Source organism: Aythya fuligula, chromosome 11 (genome assembly GCF_009819795.1).
Source record: "Aythya fuligula isolate bAytFul2 chromosome 11, bAytFul2.pri, whole genome shotgun sequence".
NCBI lineage: Eukaryota > Metazoa > Chordata > Aves > Anseriformes > Anatidae > Aythya > Aythya fuligula.
The window spans coordinates 14,914,367-14,942,300 of NC_045569.1; the positions used below are offsets into that span (position 1 = coordinate 14,914,367).

The window sequence follows — 27,934 nt, forward strand, 5'->3', positions numbered from 1 at the left end:
TTCAAAGCATGAGTAATAGCAAAAGGCCAACAATAATCCCAGGCTGGTTTGAATTGCTTTTTTTCCTCCCCCTGCTTTTTTTCTAGCTCTCCACAGCATGTGCCACGGACTCAACAGCTTACACAGCGACGCGCGGAGCAGACACCAGAAGCAGCCCGCAGCAACGGGCGAGCTCTTCTGCAGAGCCATGAATGCAGCAGGGGCCGAGCATCTGACACTATTTCCTCCCAGCCCTCTCCAGCCTCTGCTGGGAGCGCCCAGGGGCACGCACAGGATGCCAGTGGGTGTGAGAAAGGGCCCTACGGGTGGGCAGCCCAAAGCCCTGACCGGTGCAGTCGTGTGTCACCCTTCAGCACCGATGCCAGGCTTCGGGCAGGCTCCTTTTTGGCTGGGTTTTTCCATGTTTACTCTAGTTACAGTACAATATTTACAAAGAGAGAGTTACACAAGTGATTTTAAAGAGGCAGGGCTGGGACACAGCCTATTGTTAGGGCTGCACTTTCCACCACGGCACCCTGGTTTGATTTGTTTCTGACACTTCAGCCACTCGGTCTGAAATTCCCCATGCCGTTGGGAGGCTTCCCGAGCTTTTCTGCAGAGCCTTTGGAAAATACGATCACGCGATCGTGGACAATCACACGGTATGGAGAGCTGTACGCACACACGTGGAGCAAGCTGGCTTCAGTGCACACCAACACCAAAATTTTGGTGTTTCCTCACTGTGAGCAGGTTGTTAAAGAAATTACTTCCTCAGAAAGTAAATCTAAATCTAAAGCAGAGCCTGCAGGACTCTGACCCTGGAAGGAAGCAGCGTTTTTGAGCCACGAAGCATCTCCTATCCAGCACCAGGCTCTCCTCTCTGAGCAGCAGCCACTAGAGGGGGTGACACCGGACACCTTGTCTGCGACTGTCTCCACTTATCTGCTGACACCAGGGACAAGAGACAGAGCTGGGGGAGAGCCAGACCTTGGGATCCTTCACACTCACTGCCCATCCCGACACCTCCCTCCTGTGCGGGTCTCTGCCACCTGTAAGCCCTCTGCCACCCCAGTCCATCCCATTGCCTCTTTCTACCTCCACCAGGTAGGCACAGGGAAAACCTCGCTCAGCTCCTGAAACCCTGGGATGGAGCCTTTAGAGAAGGTCCTCAGACGTTTTAGCTGCACAGCTGAAATCCACGGCACAGGAGCTCAGGAGGAGCATGTGGGGCTGGGCAGGAGCTGCTGCCCCCAGGTCTCCATCCCCCCCGCAGGTCCCTCTACAAGAGCCAGGGAAGGCAATGAAGCAGAGCAAGCTCACGCACATGCAATGCATGCACACGAAGCATACAGGAACCTTGCAGCGAAAAGAAAGGGGAAAAAAATATAAAACCACCCACAAAACCTAGGGACCTACAAATCAAAAGCAATGGCCAGCAACAGAACTAGGCTCTGCCCCAGCTGTCTTGTGGATAACCTCCCCTCCTCCAGGGAAGGAGGTTTCATACCCTCCCTAGGTGGTCTTGCAACAGTTTCATGATGATAACAGGAAGTTTTTTCAATATCCAGCCTCAATCATCCTGGCAAATTAGCAAATCAGTAAATTAAGCTGCCACGGGAATCTAGGACTTTAATAACCACTATTACATGCTGGAAGCCTGATGGATTGCACAACAGTTTTCTTTTTGTTACACTGAACAAAATTAGTTGTTTCAACCTCTTCTCACGTTCCTTAATCTTTTCTTGTTGCTTCCTTCTGGACACCTTCCAGCACGCCTGCATCCGCCTCGGAGCAGGACACCCACAACTGGATTTGATGACACCGACAAGGTCTCCGCAGCACCACGCATGAGTAAGTCACCTCCCTGTCTTATGGATGACACTCCTTCAGAGTAACCCAAAACAAGATCCGACTCTTTTGCAATCACCTCTCACTGATGATTCATGCTTAATTTGTGGTCCGCTAAAAATCCTCGGTTGTTTTCTATGCATCACTCTCCGGCAATCCTGACTTGGTAAATGCGCATTTTGATTTCTTCTCTGCAAGCGAGACGGTTTGCATCCCCCTTCTTCTCTTATCTGGACGCACTCTCTGGTTTCTTAAGGTCACTTTGAACTCTAACCCTGCTCTCCCAAGTGCCTGCAACCCCTCCCATCCTGATGTCATCTGAAAGTCTTATAAACACACTTCCATCTTCCAAACCATTACTGAAAATACTGCAAGCCTTCCTCCAGAAACTGACCTCGCTGATATATTGCTGTAGTACTCAGATGAGTGGGGAGATGAAACTGCAAATTTTGTTCAAGCTTCGGTCTATGTGAAGCTATTTTGAAATGACATGGTTTTTTTTCTGGTAGGCTGCAACTTCTGGAAATACAGATGTTCATTTAAAAACTAATTCATGTGTCAGAGCTAGGAAACATTAAACTCAATAAGATCTAACTAAATGCAATTAATACAAAGAGAAGGCCATTTCCCAGTGAACTGTTTCTGTTTTCTTCCAGCCACAGGCTTAGACAACAGAAGCCATCAGATGAACCCAGAAGTGCAACTTTATCTAGTCTGCTACATGAAGTCAAAGATTTAGCAAATAATGAATCATAACTGCTTTCTGCCATCAGCACAAGAAGAAAAGTGTATCAGGGTACAGCTCATTTCACGTTGCTGTTTAACTTCCATATTGTTGAAGCTACCCAGCTCCATTCCTGAATTACTTTGAATTATCACAGTATGTAAAAGTCAAAGCAGATTTCTCATTAACATCAAGGATCTTAAGTTATTCAATTTAAAAAATGCTAAAGTCTAATTTTCATAGATCACATCAAGTTGTCACCCCAGCTCCGCTCTAGATCCCTCCCCAAAAGAGCTCAAGAAGAACTGGTGGAGTCTCCGGCAGGACAAGCACTCGCTCAGCACGAAAGGGACTGGGGGAACTGTTGGTACAGAATTTCTATAGCTGAATAAATCCAACCTCTGAGAAAGCATTCTGGTGATTTAACAAACAGACACTTTAAAAACCCATTTTAATTGGAAAAACCATTTTTCCATTATTTTCTTTTCAGTGTTTACAACCCTACAAACCATTATTTTCCTAAACACTTTTCAGCTGCAGCTTTTCCGTGACATGCACAAGAACCTCGCTCAGGCCCAGCATGTGTATCCTCTACGTGTAACACTGGGGCACGCTTTTGGCATCAAGGGTCCTGATAACCCCCAAGTCTTTGGAAACCAACTCACAAGAAGGATTTTTCCCCCTTCTCTTTCCAGTGTGTTTGATCTTCTTGTTATTTTGCCCGATTCCACTACACAAGCAGTACTGGAACTTGTTAGGTTCCAATTTTTTATTTTTATTTTTTAAATAGCCTGTGTGTACAAACAGCTTTCCACATTGCGTATTAATAAACAACGTTGTGCAAACCTCTCAGCCACAAACCAAGGGTTAATGCAGTTCCCAGGCAGCTTTTCCCCGGTTCCTGAGAGCAGAATACCTGCAGCTCCTGACCAGCTGCAAGTAACAACACTTCTATTTGCAACAAGTTCAGAAAACCGCTTTTACTAACCACAAAATGGCTCGGTAATGAGAAGGCAATGAGCACCTGAAAGACTTCTGGCTACAAAAAAGTCAGCACTAAATAAAGCAGAGACAGGACGGGGCAGGAGATGCACTTTTCATGATTGCTTTTTCACTGGCCAGCTCCCTACTCAACCTAGATGTGTGAATTAAGCTCTATTTATAAGCCTTGCACCATATTTTTTTTTTTAATGGCCTTAATATAGTGCAGTTGTTATTTTGTTTCTGTTGAACGTAGCAACAGGAAACCGTGTCAGTCCTGCAGCAAACTTTCCATTCCCCTGACACTCCCATTCCTGCAACAGAAAAGCCAGATTTCTAAAGAGGTGTTTGATGGGGTGGGGAGGTGGAGAGGAAGAAGAGAAGAAAGCACACACAAAGTCTCCAAATGCCTGTAAAACATGCAAAATGGAAGCCAAATTCAATGTTTCTTTACTTTTTTTCTTACTTTTTTTTTTCCTTGTTTGAGAGGCAAGCAGCTGAAAATAAACTGATATAATAAGAGGACAGGGAGTGTCCTAATTCGTACCTTCTAAATATATCTTACTGTACGGCACCTAAGCATTAGTTGTGAAAATGATCTCTAATAAAGGGTCAGTAAAGTAACATCAGCATCTTAATGCTCACGCATTCCAGTAACAAAAGACTTACTTATCAAACAGTACAGATTTTACCTTGAAAAGCTATTAGCTCCAGTCCCTGGGTAACTCATTGAGCAAACAGCTACAGAAATTAAGCCTTAACTTGTTAAAAACAAAATAAACCTGATTTTATTACAAGCTTTGGCAAGACTCTTCTTCTGCCTAAAGAGCTTTACTGTGGGATGAGCAAAGTTTTTGGTGCTCCACCCTGTAATGTTAACTCATCTCCCCAGTATTTTTTTTTTCTTTTAACAGCTTCATAATGGCAAGCTAACACACAAACACAGCTGCTCAGCAGCAACGTGCACGAACACAGGCTCCGAGCAAGCTAGCATTTACAAAACACTCTTTTTTCAGGAACAAGAAACTATATATAAAACCCAGGAGCAAAAGCAAATCCAGCTAAGAAAGGTGAGACCAAAAACCCCAGCTCCTGATAAAGCACAGAACACAGTAGGGGTGTTTTAAACCAAAAGTACATTCCTTTTGAGCTCAATATTTACATTTTTTATCGCAGACGGTGCTTAAAAATGGCAAAGCAGAGGGGTCGGGGGAATGGTAACACAACCAACACAACTCATTTCAGGTCTCTGGCTCAGCCCTTTCCTATGGCTTCCCCCCTGTGAGGAATTTGGGGTTTTCCCTCCTGTTTGATCCCTGTACGTCTCCTCACTGCTCACTTCGGTTCGGATAATGACCTTATTCATACACATCTTTGTACAACGCTGTCTCATGAGGAACCTTTTGGGCCAATCTGTATTTCACAACCCAAACGTGGCTTAATCCAGAGCGTTTTAGAAATGCAAGAACCAAAAAAGCCCACACTATTTTTAAAATGCTGAAACAAAGCGTCACAACGAGCGACAACTTTCATCCTTGCAAAGGCTGCAGAAGGAAACCAGCAGTTTAGGTGGCCGTCTCCTGCAGCGGTGGCTGTTCTTTAAAAAGCACATTAAAAATAGCAGGTAACAAAGCACAAACGACACTCACCGCTTCCTCGCAAGCTGCGCTGTCTCTGGGATCTTTCATAAAATCCACCTCATCTTCAGTTTTCATTTCCAACTTCCCTGTGAAAACAGAAGGTTTGCACAGGCAATTTAAAACAAACTTCGCTCAGTGCTGCTGAGATTTTTCTGTTTATTCAAACCAGTCTCAAAAAAAAAAAAAAAAAGAAAAAAAAAAGAAAAGAAAAAAGAAAAAAAAAGAAAACCAAACCCCTTCAACAAGTCCATTTTACTCCCGACATCTGGTTTCATTCCCGACTTTGCTGCTTGTTTGTTATTAGTTTTAACAACTATCGTGTCTGGGCTGAAGGAAACTATGAAACAGCAGCAAGCCCAGGGAGAAACGTGTGGCTGGGCTGCTCCTGGGAGGCTCTAGGTGAGGCTGAGCACATCTGCGTGTATTTGCCCATGTATTCATTTGGCACCCATCCCTCCAGCTAAAGAATCAAAGTTTTTGCTCTTTTTCTTCTTACCATAACCCGAAGAGATAGCAGAATATGAGCCTTGCCTTCTCCATTGATATTTTCAGTGCTGACAAAATGATAAATTTCTAAAATTCAGCTCTGCCTTCGGGATGCTGGTTTGGTCCCAGGACTAGAAAGGCCAAGCATCGTCTGGTGGACTTCACAAAGCCCCAGCTGATTTCCCCCTCCTCACCACTGCTCTGGTACAAACGCTCTGTCCCTGCTGCTTTCTGTGCCCAGCAAAACCATGAAAACTTTCATCAGTCACCGCCCCCCAGGGGTTCCCTTCTGTGTACCTTTCCTTGGCATGAACATCAAAGCCGTAAAAATCTTTTTCCCCTAAGCCAACGGCTCTCACAACACCCATGAACACCAGGAATTAATGTAAAGAAAATGATGCTTCAATGACAGGATTACTGTCTGCAAAGCAGTTTGTTAGAGCAAACTCATTTATTTTTCCCCAGGGGCTTGTGGCAGTGCCATGCCCACGCCATGGCCACGCAGCCCAGCGTGGAGGAGCGCAGAGACTTGGTCAAAGCAGGCGAGTGTTAGGGCTGAAGCCCTGCTCTAATCCCGCTCACTCTCATTTCTCCTGAAACCCAACACCCCATGAATGTCATCGCCTTCTAAAGGGAGATGCATGTTTGCAGCGAATTTTCCCATTCAAGGAGGGGATTTTGCAAGAGGATGCCTCCATCTCAACTGGAAAACTGCTGCAGCGACTGCTGCCAATGGCCTTCCATTAGCATTAAATCTGTTGTTGACTTTGGGGCTTTAGGGATATCTGGTTCTGCAATGCACTATTGATAAAATAACCCCATGTTACTAACTCAAATCGGCATAATTTTGTCTCAGTTAGATGTGTTTGTGTGCGGCTAGTGGCAGACTCTCAGAAATCTGAGGTGACACTGTAAGTTTCTGAAAGTCCTATTTACTGGAAAAGCAGAAATCAGGATCACAAGGAGAACTGCTCAGGGTCACAGCAATGCCATGATGGGGAGAAATGTGCCCTGGCAGCTGACAGGTTGGTCCAAAGAAGGAAACTGCTGGAGCACTGGGACAGAAGCAAGCAGCACAGCGATACTCGGGGTGGTGTAAGACCTAGAGGAACAAGTAATGGGCCAAACGCTGCTGTAGGCATCAGAAGAATATCAGGAGATTCCCAGTTCTGCTTGAGATTTCCTCCGTGCATCTGAACGAGTTACTAAGGCTGAGTCTCTGCTTCCCCATCTGAGAAGCAGAAACCCTAATGACAATCCCCTCCCTGATAATGGCCTTGAAAGCACAGCCCGGGTGGTGCTCGTGGCATTTTCATGTCCCGAACAGTGTGTCAAGAACACTGCTCCCTTTAAGGTCAGCAATTAGCATTTCAGCTCAATCCTAGCAGGATCAGACCTTCATTTTATGGTTGGGCTAGATAAAAATCAAGAGTTTTAAACAGCAGGAACATGTGGCTTGTGTGCTGAGGCTTGGGTGCTTCACTTCCACGTCGCCCTCGGGGTGAAACACAAGCGGATCATTTTTTGCACTCTGTCACTTCTTCGTAAACTGCTACTCAGAAGCACAACCCCAAACTAGAGACTGGTATTATAATATTACCGCAGGCCTTTAGGGCACAGAGCACCTTACCACAAGTGCAGCGTCATTAGCATCGTTCATTATCGATTCACCCTGCTCCTCCACGAGGGGAAGGAAACTGTAGGAAGCGCCTGTGCACGTCACCATGAGGTGAGTAGTAAAACTCAAATAGGGTGACGTGCTCCTACCTGGCAAGGGGTGTTTGTTTTAAAGGATGAGATCTATGAGAAGATACACCAGGGAAGTTTCTCTCAGAAAAAGCACTCAGGGGCATTGGTTATGGTATCTGTAAACGTGAGATGCCAGGCCCCAACCACACAGCCAGGGTCGCTTGCTGTTGAGAAGCTGCACCTACCTGGAGGTGTTTTGTCAGCACAGACGAATTACTGGGACACATTTTGTTACCTCTCCGTGCCCAGCCTAGCTGTCGTGGTGTGCTTTCAAACTCTAACTGCCCGCTGGTTAAAAGAAGAGCTTATCTCTGCCTGACTTGCAAATAACATCACCGAAGGACCCACTACTTGGTTGTAACACAGCCCTGAGTAGAAATCTAAGAGCATGGGGAGCTGCCTTAGGAAAGGAGGATCTCCTACATCCATTGCCTTCCTTCAATTTTGTCATCAGACACGAGATGTTTATCTGGATCAGATGATTGTCCCTTTGAGGTCTCTGCTTTGGGGTGAGGTTGGAACTAACAAGATGCAATGAGAAAAAAAAAAAAAAAGGTATATATTTGAGGACAATTTTACAATATAAAAATAAAAATTTAAAGAGTTCAACTTCTGATTTGGAGGAATGGCAGCAGCAGCACCAGCTGATTGCGTGTCTGATAAATTAGCATGACAATAAAAGCCTCTGACCACACGTGTTACTGAGAAACAGCCTCGTGACCTGCACTTCCTTTGAGAAGGCTTTATTGCCGGCTCTTGAAAAAAAGATTTGATTCATTCGGGGCACCGACTACTCACAAAATCCTCTGTACAACCCCAGACTGCAGGGAAAACTCCCCGACACTGACACAGCAACGAGGAATTCCCACAAAGCCTTGAAGGCTGCTGCAGGAGGAGCACACACAACGTGCCGCATGAAGCACAGCCATCAACGTGCAGAGATGTACACACTAACAGCAACAATCAACGAGTCCCATGGCCTGAATCGCTGCCATCTCACAGCTCTAGGTCCTACTTTACAGGACAATAAACCCTTGGATTCCCAGGTCTTTTAATCCTAAGTCCTTACACATTTTAAACCTGTATCAGGATCACCTCCTCTTTTTCCCTTTCCATGCCCTAACACACAATGATGCCTTACTGTTGTTATTTTTTCTAACTTCAGCTACCACCTTACTGAGCTGTTTCGTTCCATTTCCTTTTAAAAACTCATCGTGCCTCCAGGAATCCAGCCAGAGATAAAGACCTGAGCTGTAATGAGGCAAAACCCAAGAAGCTCCCAGAGCTAACACTCCCAGGTATTGCCTTACAGCCACTCCCATCCCATTGAAATGTCAATCTGCCAGAGCACAAAAATAAATTTCTTTCTGAAAACAGCTTTCTAATCCACCTTTAAAGCATTCTACTTATTTACTAATGAACTAATGACTAACATTTACTGATTATCTCCTGACAAATAAACTTTCTGAAAACCAAAGAACTCAAAGAAAACTCAGAGAGATCAAAGAAAACAGTATTTGCCAGAGCCACCCACTAGTGACCCCTCCAAAAATCAAACCTTTCCCCTGCCCCCAGTTATTCTGCTATCACTTTTCAGTCCAAATCCTCTGCCATCACTCTATCCTGTATTTAGACCGAGGTAAAAGCTCCCTGCATTAAATCAGTGAAAAACCTTTAGAACTTCATGATTTATATCATGGCAGGGTTTTTTTTTTAATTTATTCCTATCTTTTTTTCTTTTTTTCCTTTTGATTGTTCAGTGCTGTGAAATAGGATGCACTGTGTAATTTTCTCATAGCAAAAAGAAAAAACTGGCAACTGAAAAAGTTCAGCTGCTGGCGCTGAACAGCTGCCGGAACAGGTGGAACAGAGAGATCAGATTAGCTCCACGCTTCAGGAGCGAATCCACCTCTGATTTAACTCCAGCGACCAACTCACTTCTCGCTTAGCCCATTTATCCAGGTCTATTTCCCCGTTCTCAGCGTTACCTGACGGCGTTTTCGGGTAGCTCGTGGTGCACGGGCACGGGGTCTAAGCCGTCCCCAGCGAGGTGCGGCTGTCCCGCAGCATCCCTGCTCCCAGGGGAGCGCTGCCTCTGCTTCCAGCTGGCCGCAGCGAGCAGGGAACCAGCTCCCGGCGAGCTCCGGCCCTGCCCAAGCGCACTGGAAAACACCCCGGCTGCTCTGCCCGACAAAAGCTTCTCAGACAGGAAAAGGCAGAGGGGGTAGGGCTGGCCCTCTCTTCTAAATGACCTAACCCCGCCAATTAGGACGTGGCTTTGCACAGTTCAGAAGGACACCGGCAGCTGTTCCAGCCGAGGAGGAAAGAAAACGTAAGGCAGCGCTGCCGTATCCTCTGACTGTACGCTAGTAAGAATATGGGGGGGAAAAGTGAAGGAATAGCTCAAATTAGCACTGAGCAAATAAACCCTGAGGCCCACAATGAAGTATGTAACTTGAAGATACGGCGGTCGAAATATCTCCCTCCCATTCATTCCTTCCCCAGAAGGGATTTACATGCTAGAAATTCTTCTGCACGGCTTCACAGGAGAGGATGTCCTTTCCTTGCCTCCCATTCCAGCCAAGAAACATCCATTTGGGCTGCAAGTTTCAGTAAGTAACTTCTCAGACAAGAAAGCAAAAAGAAAGCAACCCCCCCAAACACCTACACTTCCTCTGTAAGGCAGGCCTCATGCACTCACTTCCCTTCCTGTGCTGATGCTGGGGGCAGCCCGGCAAAGAAAAGCTGCACAGGAGGAAACCGCCCGATTTTCCATACCTGTGCCAGGCTCGGCAGCTCGCGGTGCCAGGCTGACGTCCGACTTCTTGGCGGAGGAGCTGAAATCCGCCTCTCCATTCAGGCCAGCTCCCACATCCACTGCAGGCTGGGGCTCGAGCCCCGCTTTTCTTGCGGCTGGTAGGTCAGGAGAAGAAGGGGTCCCCGCTGCAAACACTACGGCATCGAAGCTTTTTACCATTTTAGGAACTTTATCCGGAGAGGAGCCATCGTCTGCCGAAACCAAACTCTTTACTCCCACATGCTCCAGTGACTCAACAGCATTTAAGCCGGAGGAGCAGGGCGAGAGGGCTGACTCCAACACGGCTCGGCTTTGCTTGCCCTCGGGCTGTGCCGAGACCTCCCCCTGGGCTGCGGCGGCAGCGGGAGCATCGCCCTCGCTGCTTGGACACACGGTGTCCGTGCTGGAGTCGCTGTCGCACGTGGGCTCCTCCGCGATGGGCTGCAGCGCTGCCCTGGGAAGGACACTCTCCAAATCCTGCTGTTCTTCCTCGTACCCCGTGACGGGGGTTATGGCCGCTATCTGTAATGCTTCTTCAGCCTCGAAAGCCACGCTCGGGGCTTCCACTTCCAAAGCATCCTTTAATTCGGGGGTGCTGCTGCGCGGGGAGATGCGCTGCGGGCTGGGACCACGCTCTTGGTGCGGCCCCGTGTCCGGACAAGGGCTGCTCCCCGCCACCAGCGACTCACCTGGCGGCTCAGCTCCTTGCATGGTGCCTTCCCCAGCACCCGCTGCCCCGGCCTCGCCCGCCGACTCCTCGGGGACCGGCTCCTTCAGCCCAGCACCCGCATCGATGTCGGCCGCGGGCCCCCCTGGGCTGCAGGCGGAGGATTTCACAACCGTGTCAAGCAGTTCCTCTGACAAAACCTGCTCCCGGCTGCTGTCAGAAGCCTCCCGCTCAGGCTCGGCTGTGCCTCCTTCTCCCTGAGGCTGGAGGCCGTGCTCGGGAGAGCCTGGGACCCCCGCATGCTCCCCCAGCACGCCGGTTACCTCGCCATGCTCCTCGCTGCACGGCGGGGCCAGCTCTGCCGAGCCTGCCGCCGCCGCTGCTGCCACTTCCTGCTTTTGTTTAGATTCTTCATTATGAATTACAGAGGGTGTGCCTACGAAATTATCCTCTGCACAGTCTGCGCCCTTGGCACATGGAGATAATCCAGGGTCATTACCGCGCAGGGCCGCCTCCTGCCCGGGAAGTGCCGCTGCAGCATCTCCGGTCGGGTGCACTGCATCGGGATGGGGTGAGTGCGCTTTCACCTCGCTGCTCATCCCCTCCTGCCCCGGAGGGCTTTCTGCTGCCTCCTCTCCATCTTGTGGAGGCTCCTGCTCCGCCAGGCATGCACGTGCATCCTCCAGAGGGAGCGATCCAGGCTCCTGCTCTCCCACTTGAGCAGCATCCAGTTTTGAGCTGTCGCCCATGGCATCGTTAACAGTGGTTTGATCAACAGAAGGGCAGCAGCTAGCAACTTCCTGAGCTCCGTTTGCAGAGTCTGCGCTTCCTCCATCTCTGCTGCTGCTGGTATCAGTTCCTACTGACTCCTCTTTCTGGGCTTCACCACCCTCCCTTGCTTCACCCGCACTCTCAGCGACCTCACTGCTTCCCTGGCCATGGGCAGGTTCTGTGCTGCCTTGGTAAGCTCCAGCACCATCACCATTTTCAGGGCCATCCGTTTCCAAGCTGTCCTCCAGGGAGGACGAGCTGGATTTGCCATCCATGCTATCCACTTCCACCTGTCCTTCTTGCTCCCCACTCGTAGCGCTGTCCTGGCTTTCCAAAACAAGACCAGGTTCAGGTACACACGCAGGAGCCTTCGCGCCGTTCACTGCTGGTAACACTGTCGCGGTGCTCGCAGTGCCATCCTGCCTCTCCTCCACACGGGCATCACCTTGGCTTTCCAAAAGGCCAACAGTTACCTGATCTGTGCGTGAGCCTGCTCCAGTCTCTTTGTTATCACCGCTCTTGCAAAGATCAACGGAGACACCTCCAGTGCCAATACCTGTGTTCGTACTGGCACACGCTGCTACCACTCCCACGTTTGCATCCTCCTCACCCGCACAGTCAGAGCCATTAAATCCATCGAGCAAAGGCTGAGCAGCACTGACTGGCTCTTCCTCAGCTGCCAATCGCTCTTCTGGATCCACAGTCCTCCTTTTGGCGGTCTCAGCCATCCTATCCTCTACCTGCTGCTGGCCCGGTGCTCTGTCAGCCGCCCCGGTACAGTTCCTGCACTCGGTCTGGCCCATGGCCACATCCGTGCCCGTCGGGGAGGCCGGGGCTTCACCTGCAGTTTGGAGCCCAGGGACAGCACTCTCAGCTGCACGCTCCTCGGCAGCCGGCGCTTCCTGATGGGTGCTATCCTTACTGCACAAGCCAGCCTGATCCAGAACAACTCCAGCAGATGTCATTCCAGCTTCCTCATCTGTATTTCCACAGGACGGGAGATTTACGGCCCCGTTTACGCCTGCATGCGGGCTCACTGTGCAGCCGTTCTCATCTGACACGGCCCCAGAGCCTTCAGCAGAGCCTGGCCCCTCCTCTTCCTTTTCACCCAACGTCACGGTATTTTTACTTTCACAAGAGCACGCTGGGCTCTCCGCATCCCCCAGACTCAGCAGGCCGTTTGGTCCACCACTGACAGCTCCCAAGCTCCCGTTGGGGCTCTTGTCCTCCTGGTGGGCTTGGTCAGAGAGCTGCCCACTGTCGAGGTGAACAACATCAGATGGACTTTCCTCCCTTCCTTCTCCTGCCATTTCTTCCAGGCTCTGAGACGAAGTGGTTGGGTGACCCCCTGGCTCTGCTCCACCACCGCAGCTATTCCCAGAATCTCCCAGTACAGGCTCCGTCCGCTTCCTTAAACTCTGTAACAAGACAAAAAAACAAACAAACAAATTATAATTATTTTCTGGATCCACCATGTACAAGACCTGTGAACACAACCCCCTGTTTCATTCAACTCCTGCTCCCGCTGTGCTCCTACTTGATGTCCACAGCCCTGGGGACAGAGCTACAGATGTAGTGCCGAGGTCATGTTACCTGCTGGTTTTGTTAGGCTGCAACAATGACATTGTTAGAACGACAGGAATGTTTTAGAAGCCTCTGAAGGACATCTAGTCCAACCTCCCACCCAACCTGCACTACCACTGGTGTTACCTCAGGTTCACCATGGCTCTGGCAAGTTCCAAAAACCTCCAGTGATGGAGGACCCTGGTGTCTCTGAGCCACGTTCAGTCCCACACCATCCTCCTGTGAAGGAATTTTTCCTAGCAGCCAGTCCGACCCCCCCCAAACCGAGATTTGTCCCTCTAACCCCTTGCAACACCGTCTGCCACCACCGAGAAGAGTTTGGCTCTGTCCCCTTTGCCATTGCTCCTCGGTTAGCTGTGCTCTTAGCTCTTCAGTGCACTTAAATACAAGATCAGTCAACAGCAGAGTTCAATCTACCACATAATGTAAATGCATACCAGCCCGGTCCCAAGGGGCCTGAGCTGACACTGCTGCAGAACAGCTTCAGACCCCTGCCCGATGGCACTCCCCACGTTTGCTCTGCATTGCTCCATTTCCCTATTTTGCTCTAACCACCGCTCCAGACAGTGCAGCTGGCTGCCACTGCCCAACATGCTCATCTGTCTCCTGCTTCTAGGACCAAACTCATCATCGGATCCACTCACGAAAAATGCAAGCATCATTAAAAAGCTGAAATTTATTTCCTACGTGGAAATAAAAAAATGAAAACGACAACACTGTATTAAAATTAGTAGTGCAATACTGTGGAACAGTAGCAAAGCAGTCGGTTTGTCTCATCTGCATGTCTTTTCCAGCATATCTGCCTTCTCCAGGATCCACCAGGCTTTATAGCCTGATACAATCAAACCTTTATTTAAAAAGAATCATCTCTGTTTCAATATCATCTATTTTTTTTCCCTCTTCTCTGCTGCATTTCAGCGTTCACATACCACAAAAAGCGACTCGCTAAATTAACGAGCAACCTCAGCCCTTGGACGCACACCCCGCAGAGCTTCCTTGATTTTCTGTGGAGCGCAGCTCTCGAGGCAGGCTCTGGGATTTCACTGCAGCTTTCAGAGGACACGCTGACACGCAGACAGCAGGTGATGAGTGCTTGTGGCCCTCTTAAATTCAGCACTAATGAATCTATTTCAAACCTCTGGTATTCTTTGCTTTTATTCATAAAAAAACTCCAAAAAAAAAAGTACCCTAGCAGTCAAACTCCAATAGGTTCCTTCAAATCTTCTTTAAGACTCTAAAATTTCCCAAAGAAATAGGATTTCGCACCAAATATGCCAGCTTAAACAAACCTTTTCTCCCTGGGTATCAAAAGGAGCAGCGTCAGCTGATGCATTGCAGGGAACTTCTGGGTGTTGCATGTACAAACCGTGGCTAAGCCCACCCCTTCTGCATCGAGGATATTGCACTTACTGTTCCTTCCACTCTGAGGTTTGCAAACTCTGACCACGGCCACCAAATCACTGAATCACAGACCACTGGGTGCACTTCTGGTGTTTGCGATGGCTCTCCTGCTGCAAACAACCCCGCCACCCACCTCCCCTGCAGCTCGTGTTTTTGGAGGAAGCTCAGTGCAGGTGAGCACAGGGGGCAGGCACCACGGGCAGCAAAACCAGAACCATCTCCTCGGCCACCCAACCCTGCAGCTGAGCATGGACACCGTGCTGCTGGTCCCTGGCCAGGACAGACAAACGGCCGCAGACAACGGCGACACTTGTGCTGGAATAAGCCGGAGGGGCGGCGGCAGCCCCAGCATCCTCGCGGTGAAGTCACTCTGCTGATAGCCTGAAAAATAGAAGCGGCTCCAAACGAAGCCAAGTGGCTTCCACCCGACCCCAAATGAACCTAAACGCAATCATTACAGGGCCGCGCTCCAAATCCAAATCAGATTAGATGTGGAGTGAAACAGGGCTGGGAAGAAAAAGTCTAAACATAGCCTTTTGTGATTTCATTGTCAGACGAAATGTACCCATCTGGCATTGGCTCTAGCAAGCAAGGAGCGAGCTCGATGTGCGGCCGTGCCTCAGTGCCAGCTGATGAAAAGGGGAAGTGCAGGGAGGCGATTTCTCTGCTTTGCCACTCTTGCCACCAGTTTCTGTCAAGATGGGGAGTAACTAACATCTCCTGCTCGGGGAAGGGTGGCCGATACCTCTGAACTTCCCCCCAGCCCAATGCAGTGTGCAGTTCTCTCTTTGCTTGCTTAAAGGAACAGAAATGCCTGGGAGCACTGTTATTTAAGCCCCACACCCCCACAGCAGCATATTTATGAGTGATAAAGCGATGGCACCTGTGCAACACACGCAGAGCAGTTCTGAGAAGTTGTACAGAAGTGTCCCGCTGCTTCATCTTCCCCCCTCGAGAGCATCCCTTTGGCACTGATGTTCAAGCATCAAGAGGAAACCTCCCAAGCCCCTGCCTTGTACCACTGCTGGCAGGGCTACGGGCATGCACACCACGTGGCTGGGGTGGGCTTCTCAAAATCCTACACCGAGGCACCAAGAAAACCACTGCTTTCTCCATCAGCTTTCCCTCTCCCTGTAATTTTTATCCAAACACAGATGTACCCAAGGTGCCAGACCCCAAGCCCTGACCCCCTCCAGCACACACACACCACCCAACAGCTGCCAGCAGCTGGAAGGACAACGAACCTCACCTCCACGAAGGTTTTCCCTGTCTGATGTTCTTCCTAACACGGCTTTATCAGATCTCCCTGTGCTCCAAGGAGATAATTGGCAGGTGTCTGCCTGCATGTTTGCTAAAGACATTCAGAGCAAACATCTAGACTCACTGGTACACATGCCCCCAGACGGTGCCGGTGTGTGGACACCCTACCAGGTGCCAGGCTGCTCGTGACAGCAGCAGCCAGCCAGCTCCCTGTCTATTCAATAACCACAGGTGTTTCCTTACCCGGTGCTGGTGGCTCTGCATGTGTAGCTGAAGCTGCCGTATGTCACTCTCCAGGCTGGCCTTCGTCCCTTCCTTGGTTTCAGCTGTCAGCAAGTAAACATCAAGCCGCCGGTGGTGCTTCACGCAGTACTCCCCGGCGTGCACCGTGTGGGACAAGGTGCTCCACGAGTCTGGCTCCCTGGCTTCCTCTCTGAAACAAAACCACCGCGGGTTAGTCTGAGAGCAAGAAGGGATGGTGCACGGCAGGACACGCACGCTGTTCCTCACTCTGGACAGTCATCTAATCAATGGCTCCAGGACCAGACAGACACACACACACGCACACGTCTCCGTCCTGAAAATGAAAGTGATTTAGAGCCAGCGCCAGCCACAAGCTCTACTCCACTAGGTCTATCTCAGGTAGAGAGACCTGTTGCTTTTTTTTCCCCCAGACAAGAAGAACACGAGTAGCAAAGGGCACTGCAATTGCTTTTAAAACAGAATTTATTGCAGGTGAAGATCACCAAAGTAGCTGCTGGAAAACAACAGATACCTGAAAGACTGCGGGGAGACAAGTTCGAGGGAGCAACGATTTTTATGACACAGATACTACAACTTCTACACCGAAACCAGCACACCTCTTCACCAACACCCAACAGCCATCAAACTGCAGCAATTTTGTCACTCCTGAAATGAATTCTGCTTGCCCTGTGGAATTGCTTTGACGCAAGACATCCTCAGTGCGGTGAGACCGCCGTCCTTCTGCGGCAATAACACCAACGTTCCCCTTACCAAAGGAAAAGAAAGGAAAAAAGGGGGTTGTTGGAGATCAGAACGAAAAACTAGCTCAGCAGTTACTTCTAGTCAATAGAAATCTCTGTTCAGTCATCTCAGACGTCAGACCTGATTTTGCACATGTTTACAACTCAGAGCAGTAATTCTTCATGTGGCTGCTCTCACCGAGCTGCACAGGGATAGCAGTGTCACTTCAACGGGGTGTAGGAGCAGTCTTCTTATCAAGGTGTTCATCTGAAGCTTCAGGTTTGTAGCTTTCATTTTGAATCAGAACTGATTCAGGAAGCCAAAACCATCACACACCCTAACGAGAGAGACAACTCCCAGGAGAGAACCGGGCAGGGACTGAAGGACGTGGGGCTAACGCTGACCTGCTCATGGGCATGAGCAACGGAGACCTCTCCATCGTCCCTTCCCTGGGACTGCAGCTGCTGAGCATTAGCCTGAGCCGACAGTATGGCCACAAGGCCACCTCTCCGGGAAGCCATGCAATTTAGAAAGCAAAGTAGTAATGATCAAATGATTGATACCATGAGTGGCAACAGCAGCAGGCAGAGCGCTGCGGGGAAGCTGGAGACATGGAGCCGAGCAGCTGATGTGCTGTGCCCCGGTACAACAGCCCACCTCCTCTCGTGACTCATCTTGGGTTAAATCAGCACGACACAGAGCAAATCCAGACAAAGTGAATCTATGCCTTCCACCCTTAGCCACGACGTAACTCAATTGACTTCTGCGGAATTACTCTTGATTTAAACAGAATCATTATTGCTATAGAGGCACAGAAGGACGCGTAGGTTTTTGTGGTGATTTGTATAAATCCGGTCATCGAGGCACTGAAGTCAACTGAGCCATTACAAGTGCAAAGTGGCTAAATAAATGACTTTCCTTTATCAAGGAAACACAGCCATTTCTGTCTGTACTTTCCTTTTCAGCTGTCATGTATGAGAAATCACTGCTCGCCGGGCCACGTGGAGCACAACGAAGCAGGCAGCACAAAAACCAGATTCACCCACTCGTGAGGCCAACATCAGCAGGCTTAAAGGACACAGCAGCCTTCTCCGCTTTCTGACCAGCTTCAAGTGCTCTTAGAAGCATCTTCAAATAGGTGCCCACAAAGCAGCCTGTGGACCTGCAGGACCCTCGGTGGCTTCAAAGCCTCAAAACCTGGAGGGGAATCAGAGGCGTGCGCTGCACACCGATGCATCCATGGCACTGACGGGCTGCAGCAGAGAGGACGAGTGCTCCCGAGCGTTAACTCGTTGGCTCACTGCTATTTCTGCTGTTCAATTGCTTTCAAGAGCACGTAGATCACATGAGAACATGCTCCTGCTCACTTGTCCTTATACGTTGAACTTAACCATTTGTGTGTCCCCTGCCTGGCTCGCTGCGAGCCCTGGGTTGTATGTACTAAGATAACAAAAACACACATCTGTCCAGAAATTACGCTTTATAGGCTGCACACTTAGTGCTCCCTCACCAGGAAAGGTGCTCATTTTGCATAGATTAGCAATTTCTGTAGTAGCTGTAATTATATACAAGTGCATACCCAAGCTGCGCTACCAGGAGATAAAAACAAATATGCAAATATTTACTGAAAATTTACTAAGAAACGTATATAGAAACTCTTGCATTTGAGCATTTTGAAAGTCTGCTTCCATTCGGCACAGAAGCCTAAACTACAGGGGAAATCTGTCTTATTATAGCATCCGACCAGCCTGGGGCAATTCCTTCTCACCCTCCTCTTTCAACAGCTTCCTATAGAAAGACCTGAAAGATACTTGAACAGAAAGTTCCCTTTGTACCGCCTCTGAGCCAGACTTTTCCAGAAGAGAATATCTCACTTGGTTCAAAAGGCAAGGGCCGACCAATGAGGTCCCCACGGGCACTGGGATGCCCCCACCTTGGGCACAGCCACGCAGAAGAGACCTGGAAGGAGTCCTCCAGCTCCACTCCCTGCCGCTACTGACCCAGCTTTCTGTTGCAAAGAGGCTTCCCAGAAGGGAAATCGCTGACTTGAAGAAAGAACAGTGTTTGAAGGACAAAGGAAAGACTTACCAGCCAGCCCTTCATCCGCGGAAATGGGGCTCAAGGAAGGATGCTGACCCCAAACACTGTGAAGGGAGGAGCAAACCCACACCCTCACCACCTCCAAAATGCTCTCGGGCCATGAGCTGCTTGCCCCGGGTGCTAGTTCTTCTGCTCCAACCACAGCATCACCCCCTGCACATCTGACAGGAGGAAGACCACAAGCGATGCTATTTTTCAAACCTCCACCAAGTGCCCAAGCGGGGCCGTCCCCTGCGAAGGAGGAGTCGTGCAGCGTTTGTGTGCTCTGAACTTATTCTGGTCTCGTAGCGGGGCAAATAGGATGGCCCCGGGCCAAGGAGAGGCGGAAAGAGGTAGAGGAAAGCCTGCAGTGACACAGAGCGGCTCCTAGCTTCCTGCAGATACCGGCAAGATATTTTTATAAAGAGGGAAGATAAGGGAGAAGGGGGGAACAAAAAAAAACCCTGAGCTCTGACTGGAGGAAAAAAAGCTCTGCCCGCCTTCAAAAGTCTCAGAAGCAGCCGTCGGTGAGAGAGGTTTGAAATTTGGCTGTGCTGGGCAGGGTTTTCCAGTACCCAGATAACAGGTTTTAACCGCAGGGGAGAGGAGGAGTGGGGAAGAGATCAGAAAAGGATCAAAATGGCCTCAGTGCACTAGGCAGAACCCCGTGAAGAATCCCACAGTTCTCCAGCCGGGTGAGGAAGGCGGTGTGGGAACTCAAGGTGTTATTTCCTGGGGATATCCCCTCCGCATTTCTGAGCCGAACAAACAAACGCCACAGCGCTGCCAGCTCCTGGGATCTTACTGCGAGCCTGGCCACAGCTGCTGGGCGACTCTGAAAGCTCCAGCTCCCACATTCATGTGATAGAGAAAATAAAATCTCTTAAAACCAAAAAACAACACGATAACAACTAGTGTTATGGTTACAGCCAAAAACTAGGAAATGGAAGAATTCAGATGCTCTTATCTGTAGGGTAAATAAAACCTAAACTGAACTTTCATCTCACACTCCTAGTCAAATTCTGATTTCTTGCTGTTATATTATCATACTGAAGAGAGGAGATGCAGTGTCTGTGGTCTGGGACAAGCAAGGAACGGTGCCTACTGGAGCAGGAAGCTGCCTGGGGTGGCTGCTGCACCACACGTCCCTTCCACTGACAATTTACAGATGTCAAGCCGACAAATCAGTCCCTCCGATGAAAACCTGCACCCAGATTTACCAGGCACCAGAGTCTCTGACCAAGCCTCCAGAAACCCGTACCACAAAAAGCCAATTTCCTAAACCCATCACGGAACCGGGTACGGGACTCTGACGGATCTCTGTATTCTTCAAAGGAAATTGCAGGCTGCCAGCAACAAACAGCTACGGATAATGGCAGCAACTGCTCGTTACTAATGGCAATTAATATTTAGTGACAGTGCCATTACTCCTAAGAGGACCCAATGCATCCATTTTCACTTTGCCTTCCCTTAATGACCTTTTAACATTGTTATTACTCTTTTTATTTGGAAGGTAAATGGAAACAGTTTCTTAGAAATTTGACAAGACAGAACTTAATGAACTTAAAACTATTGCAGAAGTGCTGGGGTACTACAGGCTTTGTATGGCTACGATCAGTTTTTCATCAACAGCCTCACAGTCTGTAGTGACATACAAAATACTAGTGCACATAAACACTTTCTTGGTCCTCCCCAATTTTGTACTCATCAGCACCTACCAGATAGGAGGCTGAGAAAACAGGTGCAACTAGTACAAGTTAGGTTGGGTTAAAGCAAATGCATGCACTGGGAAGGGATTTAAACACAGTATTCATACTTCAGGTGCTTCCAAATGTACCAAGCCACAGAAAAGAAGGAAAAAAAAGTTTCTTACATAAGACAATTTCACGAGACACTCACTAATTGGACTGCTTTTATGTTGGAGGAAAGAAAGAGTTAAAGCTCATCAGCTGCAGTAGCGATGACCAACCCCTTAGAGCACTCCACACAGACATGAGCTGCAGTGGGTTTGGACACTGCACTGAATTCAGGATTGCACAACCTATCCTTCAATATCAGATTAAATATTTAACGACTGGATTCAAAATATTTAATGCTAACTTCTCAGTCCCATGATCAACACACCATACAATAGGAAATCATACACGAGAGGAAAGCTGGCTTGTTCTTCGACAGCTGTTTGCAGACTCACATATCCTAAGAGAGCACGGCCAGTTATCTCAGCAAACAGAACCTATTTCCTACCACAAAGGGGCTGCACTCTTAAACCCAGGCATTTCTCAGGCCTTGAAGCTATATATTAAAAAATAAAAATTACAAACTGACAGCAAATGTATTTATGTATCAATATATATGACACACATTCCATAGGATGCAGTAGCTGTCTGTGGTTTAACGAATTTTTGCATTTGTTTTATTTTCATAGCCTTACCTAACAAGAAAGATGCCTTGCTCAGGGGGCATTTCTTCTCATATCTTACCAAATCTTCTCAAATCTCTTCTAAATCTCCTCTTTCTCCTCCTCACAAGCCTGTTTACATGAACGTCACCTCCTAGGACCTCTGATTGCCAAGCAGGGTATCAGAGATAGTAAAATGCTGTTCCTACCAAAGGGACAAAGCCGCCTCTCTCTCTTCAGAGGTGGATAAGTACAAAACAAAGACAAGGAGGGAGCTGATGAATGAAAATACAAGTTTTAATAGGGATGCTGGAAGACACTAGGAAAAGAGGAAAAGCTGGAGCATGCAGTGGGTGAGTAGGTGGAAAGGGGGAAGCACAAACTCTTCCTGCTCCATCACGTTCAGACCTGACTGCTCCCACTCCCATCTGCTCCTCTGCTGTACTCTTGGGGCCGGTGGAAACCCACGGCACCCCAGCATCTTTCCAAGCAGGAAGAAACATCAATGAAACAACCACGTCCCAGAAAGTCATCTCAAAGTTCAGCAACACGCAGCCACAAGACCGGATCCTGTTGGATCGCTCCTACTCCCATGCTTCTGTAGCCAAACAGCGTCCTCTTAACACATGGATCTCTCATCAGTTCCTCTCTCATTACCCTTTTAATGACTTTGAATGCTCCTTTAAACGTTAATCTTGAGCCAGCACTTACAGAGACAAAGGCAGCTGCTCTTCTCTCCTAACAGGCTGCACAATGACAGCAAGCCGTGCCCTAAAACCTACTGCCCTACACCCCGAATAGCCATCAAAAGGGTTTGTTGCTCAGTTTGGGGTGGGAGAACGGAAGGAAAAACACTAGATAATAGAGAGTTACTTCAGTAAACTCCTTCGCTGCTGAGTCTGGTTAGCCAAAAATAAAATTATCTATTGAGGTGGCAACCTTTGGGGCACCTGCATGTCCCCAGCTGTGTCCCACTCGTGCTCAATAATAATAATAATGGGAAAAGAGGTGACCGAGGGGAGACTGGGAGCTTTTACAGCCAGTTCCCAGCTCATAAATAAGGCAAGGGTGCAGAGGGGACAGCATCTGAGCACCCCGTTACGTGCAGTGCCACAACCTGGTCCTGAAGTCACAGCAGTTGGTGACATTTCCAGCCCCAGGAAACCTGTGATTTTGGAAAGCATCTGCACCACAGACGGCTCTTGTCCTGCTCAGACTGAAGTTAATGGAACAACCTAGCAGCAACGTTAGATTAAAAGCGTCCGGCTTTAACTGTTGTCCCCATTTGGCAGCGCTGTAAGAAATGCCTGATTTTAAGACCACACTTAAACCACCTGCTGAAGACGAACTGGACACTTCTGACATAAAACACATGCTGAAAGGACGTGCTGCATCGGTGAGCAGAGAAATGAGATGCCAGACAAATCCTCTTGCTCTGGCCTAGAAAACCAGAAAAGTGTATTCAATTACCAAAGTAAAGTTACTGCAAAAGCTTCCTCATCTGAGAGGCACCACGGAGCTTACAGCACAGACTCCATCAATTACTTACATAAAACCAGAACAATAGCAAGTGATAATCCAGTATTGCAAAATGGTCACCAAACACTCCTGCTACCAGGGAGCTATTTCTTGAACGTGTTAATTAAATCCGGGTCAGTTTAATTTTGGAAATACATGCTGATCGTGGCTGATGGCTTCACACGCTGGGCCTCCTGGCTGTTACCAGGAGGTTTTACACACAGAGCCGCACAGAAGCGCTCCACGGCAATAAGAAGCATGCAGGGAAACCAGCAAAAGCAGAACTAACGTTAGAGTAAAAAACTCCAGAGACTGTTGAAGTCCCAAATCCTTCGCTCTGCAGGGACTGGAAAAATGCTTTCTTACCGACTTCACTTTTCTCTGCCTCCGCTTTCAGAGGGCATAAATCACTCACAGCTGGGAAGGAACGACAAGCATTTGGCTTCACAGAAAGAAAAACCTGCAAGGTTTGGGTTGGTGGACAGGACTTTGTTCTGCAGCAATGAAATCAGATTACCAAGCAGTGTGTGTTTCGCAGAACGGCGCTCTGACTCCTCTGACATTGTGAACACTCGCTCTTTCTTGGAGCCATTTTACTTGCCTGACTTGCAGAGCACTGAAGAACATGGAGCTGGCAGGCAGATTATATTACTACGCTGGGCTGGATCTGAAAACACCAACTAGTGCAAAATGCAGCTGTCCCGTTGCAGAGGCCAAGTTACTCACACGGAGCGTGCTCCCCCTGGTTAACAACCCCACTGCCTCTCCCGAGCCCTCTCTTCTCCAAGGAGCACAGCAGACGAGGGCTGCCAACGCCCTGGAGCTAGCATTGCCCAATTTAAACATAAGGAAGTAGCAGGCTTCAAGGAAGGAGCCTCTGCTTCTGAATTCACTCCTACCGCACTCAGAAATCAGTGAAGCTCAGAGCAAGCTGTGCAACCTGCCTGGTGTCCGAGGCTTTTTTCAGGCAAGATCAGGTGTATTTAAGAAACAACCGCACACCAAGCTGCTAGAAAGCAAAGAATATTCCTAGAGAAAATCCTTCCATGCTTTTTGTCCCTAAAAATAAAGTCCTGCCCTTCTGCACCATCCTACTCCATTTGTATTGTGAGACTTTTGCTTTAATCTAGAAGATAAAATGAGCACCCTCAGGGATGCCACACAACCGAAGAGCACTGCTATCAGCACATCAGCATCTCGTTCTCCAGCTCAGGCAGCCCACGCGGGCTCCTCTGCAGCTTCAGCCTCGCTTCAGCCTCGAAAGCAGCAGCCTGCATCGGCCCTGCCACAGGATGCAGGAGCCACTTCACAGGCTGGAGCCTACAGCAAAGGCGACTCCCAGGCTCGCACCATTTCACTTGAAGTCATCTTTCATTTTTTCAAATGCACACTGGCAGCTGAAAAGGGAAAGCTTGGCTGATAAACAGAAATCCAAAATGTCACCGGTGTAATTAAGTTTTTGAGAAAAATATTTACGCTGCGGCTGAATCAGAGTGCTCTGCAGCTGAACCCAGACAAAACTGCATCAGCGGAGAAGGTTTTGTGCCTGGACCCTAATTACAGCCAAATTTCACCCCTTCCCCATGCTGGCCAGGAGGATCATTGTGAAGCGTGGGGTCCTGCAAATTAGCAAGCAAGTGAACAATGAAATCCCCCCAAGGATAATGCATCACAAAACGCACTGCATTCATTTATTTTGTGAAGTGCAGTTTAATTACTTGTAAAAATAATGACTCCTTTGTATGGGCTCTCGCTAACATGCGTTGCTGCTCCGTATTTTGCTGAGTGGTACGAGTTGTGTGCCAAATTTCTGTGCGTGGATTGTACAGCCTGTGCAGAAGCAGAGTGCAGAAAAGTGGTTGTACAGCATCCATTGTGTTTTGACAGCACATAAATGATATATGCTCTTGTCATGGAATTTGGCTGCTTTTCTCTATTTTGAAACTCACTAGTTCTCCTCCCAGCAGGGATTTTCAAGCCCTGATCCTATGTGACTGCAGAAAGCACTGAGCACCAGGAAATGTCTGCTGTGCAAACAGGACACCTTCATTTTGCAGCCACCATCCCCATGTGCAAAGGGCCGTGGTGGTCCCCACATCACACAGCATTGCCACCACTCTGGGCAGCCCCGAGCTTGCAGCATGGCACCTTTCCCTTTCCTGGGCAGCGAGAAGGGGCCCTGTGACTTCCAGCACCCACAGCCTGCTGCTGGGCATGCTGCTTGCAGCACTGCATACAGGTAGCACAGCTCTCAGAGCCACGGCCACCAGATATTTCTGCATCCTATTTCCACCCAGAGGCCCAAGAGGAAAACTAACCTTAATTCTGCTTAATCCATGTAAGCAGTTTAAGGGTATATTTAAAAGAAAGGGACCAGCACTTAACAGTACTGAGGTTGCTACCGTGTCTTGTGTTCGAAGATGAGCTGCAAAGGTCACCAGAGGGATCCCCTGGACTGCAGCAGCAGTGCTGCATGAATGAATGGCAGAGGGCAATGCCGTGTAACCCACATGCTCGTTTCTCTTCCACCAAGCGAGAACTGCCATCCCCCTATTGGAACTGGTTGTGAAATACACTACCAGATACACTGTAATAGTTGTTGTAACAGCTCTGTTTACTTCCCATTTCTTTTTAAATGAACAGCTCTACTGATATGCAGATTGCTCTTTGCTGTGAGCTCCATAATCAAGTTTTGGCTAATTTACATTTATTTATTTAAATTCTCCAAGGTGAGACTCATGGTGTAAACAGAACTTTGCCACAGTTACAGGACAACTTGGCATATTCCAATTTTGCAAGATAGCCCACTAGAGTGTTGAGTATTTTCACAGTGTGGCTGTTGTTGAACTCACATGGAAAAGAAATAAAGCAACACTGCCATCACCTCTCTATTGGTTCAACGGTGGCAAAAAATGGTTAGAGAATAGCTCCTGCCCCACCCTGCACCTTCTCCTGCATCCCCACTTGGTTTGTGGTTGGCTGAATTATTAAAGATGAAACTTAAATGCAGTCACTCCAGCAGCAGATCTTATTTGTTCTGCCTCTAACATCCCGTCCAACAACTATAGAGGGAGGAATAATTTACAGTTTGTAGCATAAAGAAATGTTGCGTGAGAATGTAGACAACACAGAAGACTCCTAAACATGACATTGGGTCCCTCAACATAAACCCTAAGCATCTGCAGATTCAAATCAGAAAAACAAAGTTAATAACAAAGCTTAAGGGAACTAGGCATCAGAATAACAGACATGCAGACCAAATCTTTCCTCTTTTACAAATCCCCACCCCCCAGACTTATTTCAGCTCTTTGTCTTTATTATTTGCAGCTTTTAAAGCCAGTACTCCAAACACTTGCTGTTCGAAAACAGCTTTCCATTTTCTGAAGGATTCCTTGTAAAATGCTGCAGTAAGAGCTCATGTAAGTCACTGGCTACGGGTTGGCAAGACCTGGCTGCTTCTTAGTTTCTGTTGTAAATACTTGCATTAATTTTTACCTAAATTCTTACCTATCCTGGTAGATATTTGTTCTCTACAAGATGCTGCCTTATTTCAATAAATTGTTGTGGCCTTGTATTAACCAAAAACCTCCAAATCTACCAAATAAGAACGTGACAGTCCCCACCATCACCACAAAGCCTGCCAGCTACGCTCTTTTGGACAGCTGTACTCATTTGAAGCAAAGTTCTTCCTCTTGTGTTTGCATAAGGTTTGTCTTAATTAGGCGATGTTACAGTGACTCATGTTGGGCTTTAAGGGACTGCTGGAAACAGAACACTGTGCGGTAAAAAAGGAGAACCCAACAGTGTTATTGCACTTACCATAAATCCTAAGGACACGCCCCCATTGCTTCTAGCAATAAAGGTAAAAGCACAATTATAGAAAAAACGTCTTTAAGGGTACAGTATAGCTCTTAGACACTCCTCAAGGATAAAGTAAAGGGAAGCATGACAGAGAATGGAAAACGAGCTGAGTAACCATTAAAATCATCCTTACTCTGTCAAAAGTTGATGTAACTTCTGGTAGCCCCTCTCCAAGGCCAGGCTCACGGGCGTAGCGCCTTCGTTGTTGTGGATGCTGAGCGCTCCTCTTCCTCCTGGCTGCTGGAGCAGGAACCATGTCAGCCGCAGCAGACCCAGCCTCACCGCAAAATGCATCAGTGTCTCCCGAGGGATGTTCTCTGGGAATAAAGAAGGAAAAAGAAATAGGAATTTGCAGGCTGCAGTCGAGGTGAATGCCATTTCCCCACATCCTCGCTACTGGAGACAAGCCATGCACACGCCGAGGACTGCACAATGGCTGGCATGAAACTGGAGGTGCTGACAGCCAAAAAGCCAAGGAACCTAAACACTGCAGCACCTGGAAAAACATACTCAGCACAAGCTGGCTGTGAAATCCAGGAGAGGCCAGTGCCTGAAAGCAAGGGACTGGCTACAGTGGGACTGAACGCGCTCGGGACCTCTTGGGATAAGACTGAAAGACCACAGAAGTCAACGTGAAAAGAACGGCTTCATGGACAGCCACGACTACCACAAAGCTGCCCTATAGAGCCCAGCATGTTCGGGTGGGTTTTTCTGCACATCCAACCCCTTTTTTTCCCCCATGCCCAGGACCAGGTTTTAGGAATGGACGAGTTCTGTTATTTAACGGGACACTGATTTGTCCCAAGGCAGGAAGAAAATGAACTGCAACTGAAGCCCATATGCAGAGCGGTTATAAAAGAGAACAGTTTAGCCTCTCATATAGACATAAAAAAGTGAGGGTTTTGATTTCCTGGTTTCACTGTGCCTTAGACCAGCTTTTCTCAGCTTTCCACAGTAGCTCTGTAATTCTGAGTAGCAGCATTTATAAACTAGTAATCTCCACTGCTGCTTTTTATGTTTAATAACCGTGACCTTCTAATTTGGTAAAAGTCACTCTTGAGCCTAAAGCTTTCATCTCGGAAAAGTATCCCCCTCCTCTAAAAGCTGCAGCCCTACAACTTTGCTCTGAAAAGCTTCAACCAGAAATGGGCTCCAGATGCACTGCTGAAATACGGCACTTGCAGATCAAAGCGTGGTACTTCTGTAG

At 48.4% G+C, this 27,934-nt stretch overlaps 1 protein-coding gene across 7 annotated transcripts in view; it reads right to left on the reverse strand.

The window, feature by feature from the left end:
- The window catches only part of AKAP13 (A-kinase anchoring protein 13), a 213,876-nt gene that overhangs the window by 88,514 nt on the left and 97,428 nt on the right, over positions 1-27,934 (reverse strand). For all 7 annotated transcript variants that reach the window (XM_032194918.1, XM_032194915.1, XM_032194919.1 and 4 more), the window contains exons 7-10: positions 26,861-27,044; positions 16,131-16,320; positions 10,186-13,060; positions 5,182-5,258 (exon numbers count right to left, since the gene is read on the reverse strand). In XM_032194918.1, coding sequence (XP_032050809.1) covers positions 5,182-5,258; positions 10,186-13,060; positions 16,131-16,320; positions 26,861-27,044 — 3,326 coding nt within the window. The remainder of the gene's footprint in view (positions 1-5,181; positions 5,259-10,185; positions 13,061-16,130; positions 16,321-26,860; positions 27,045-27,934) is intronic.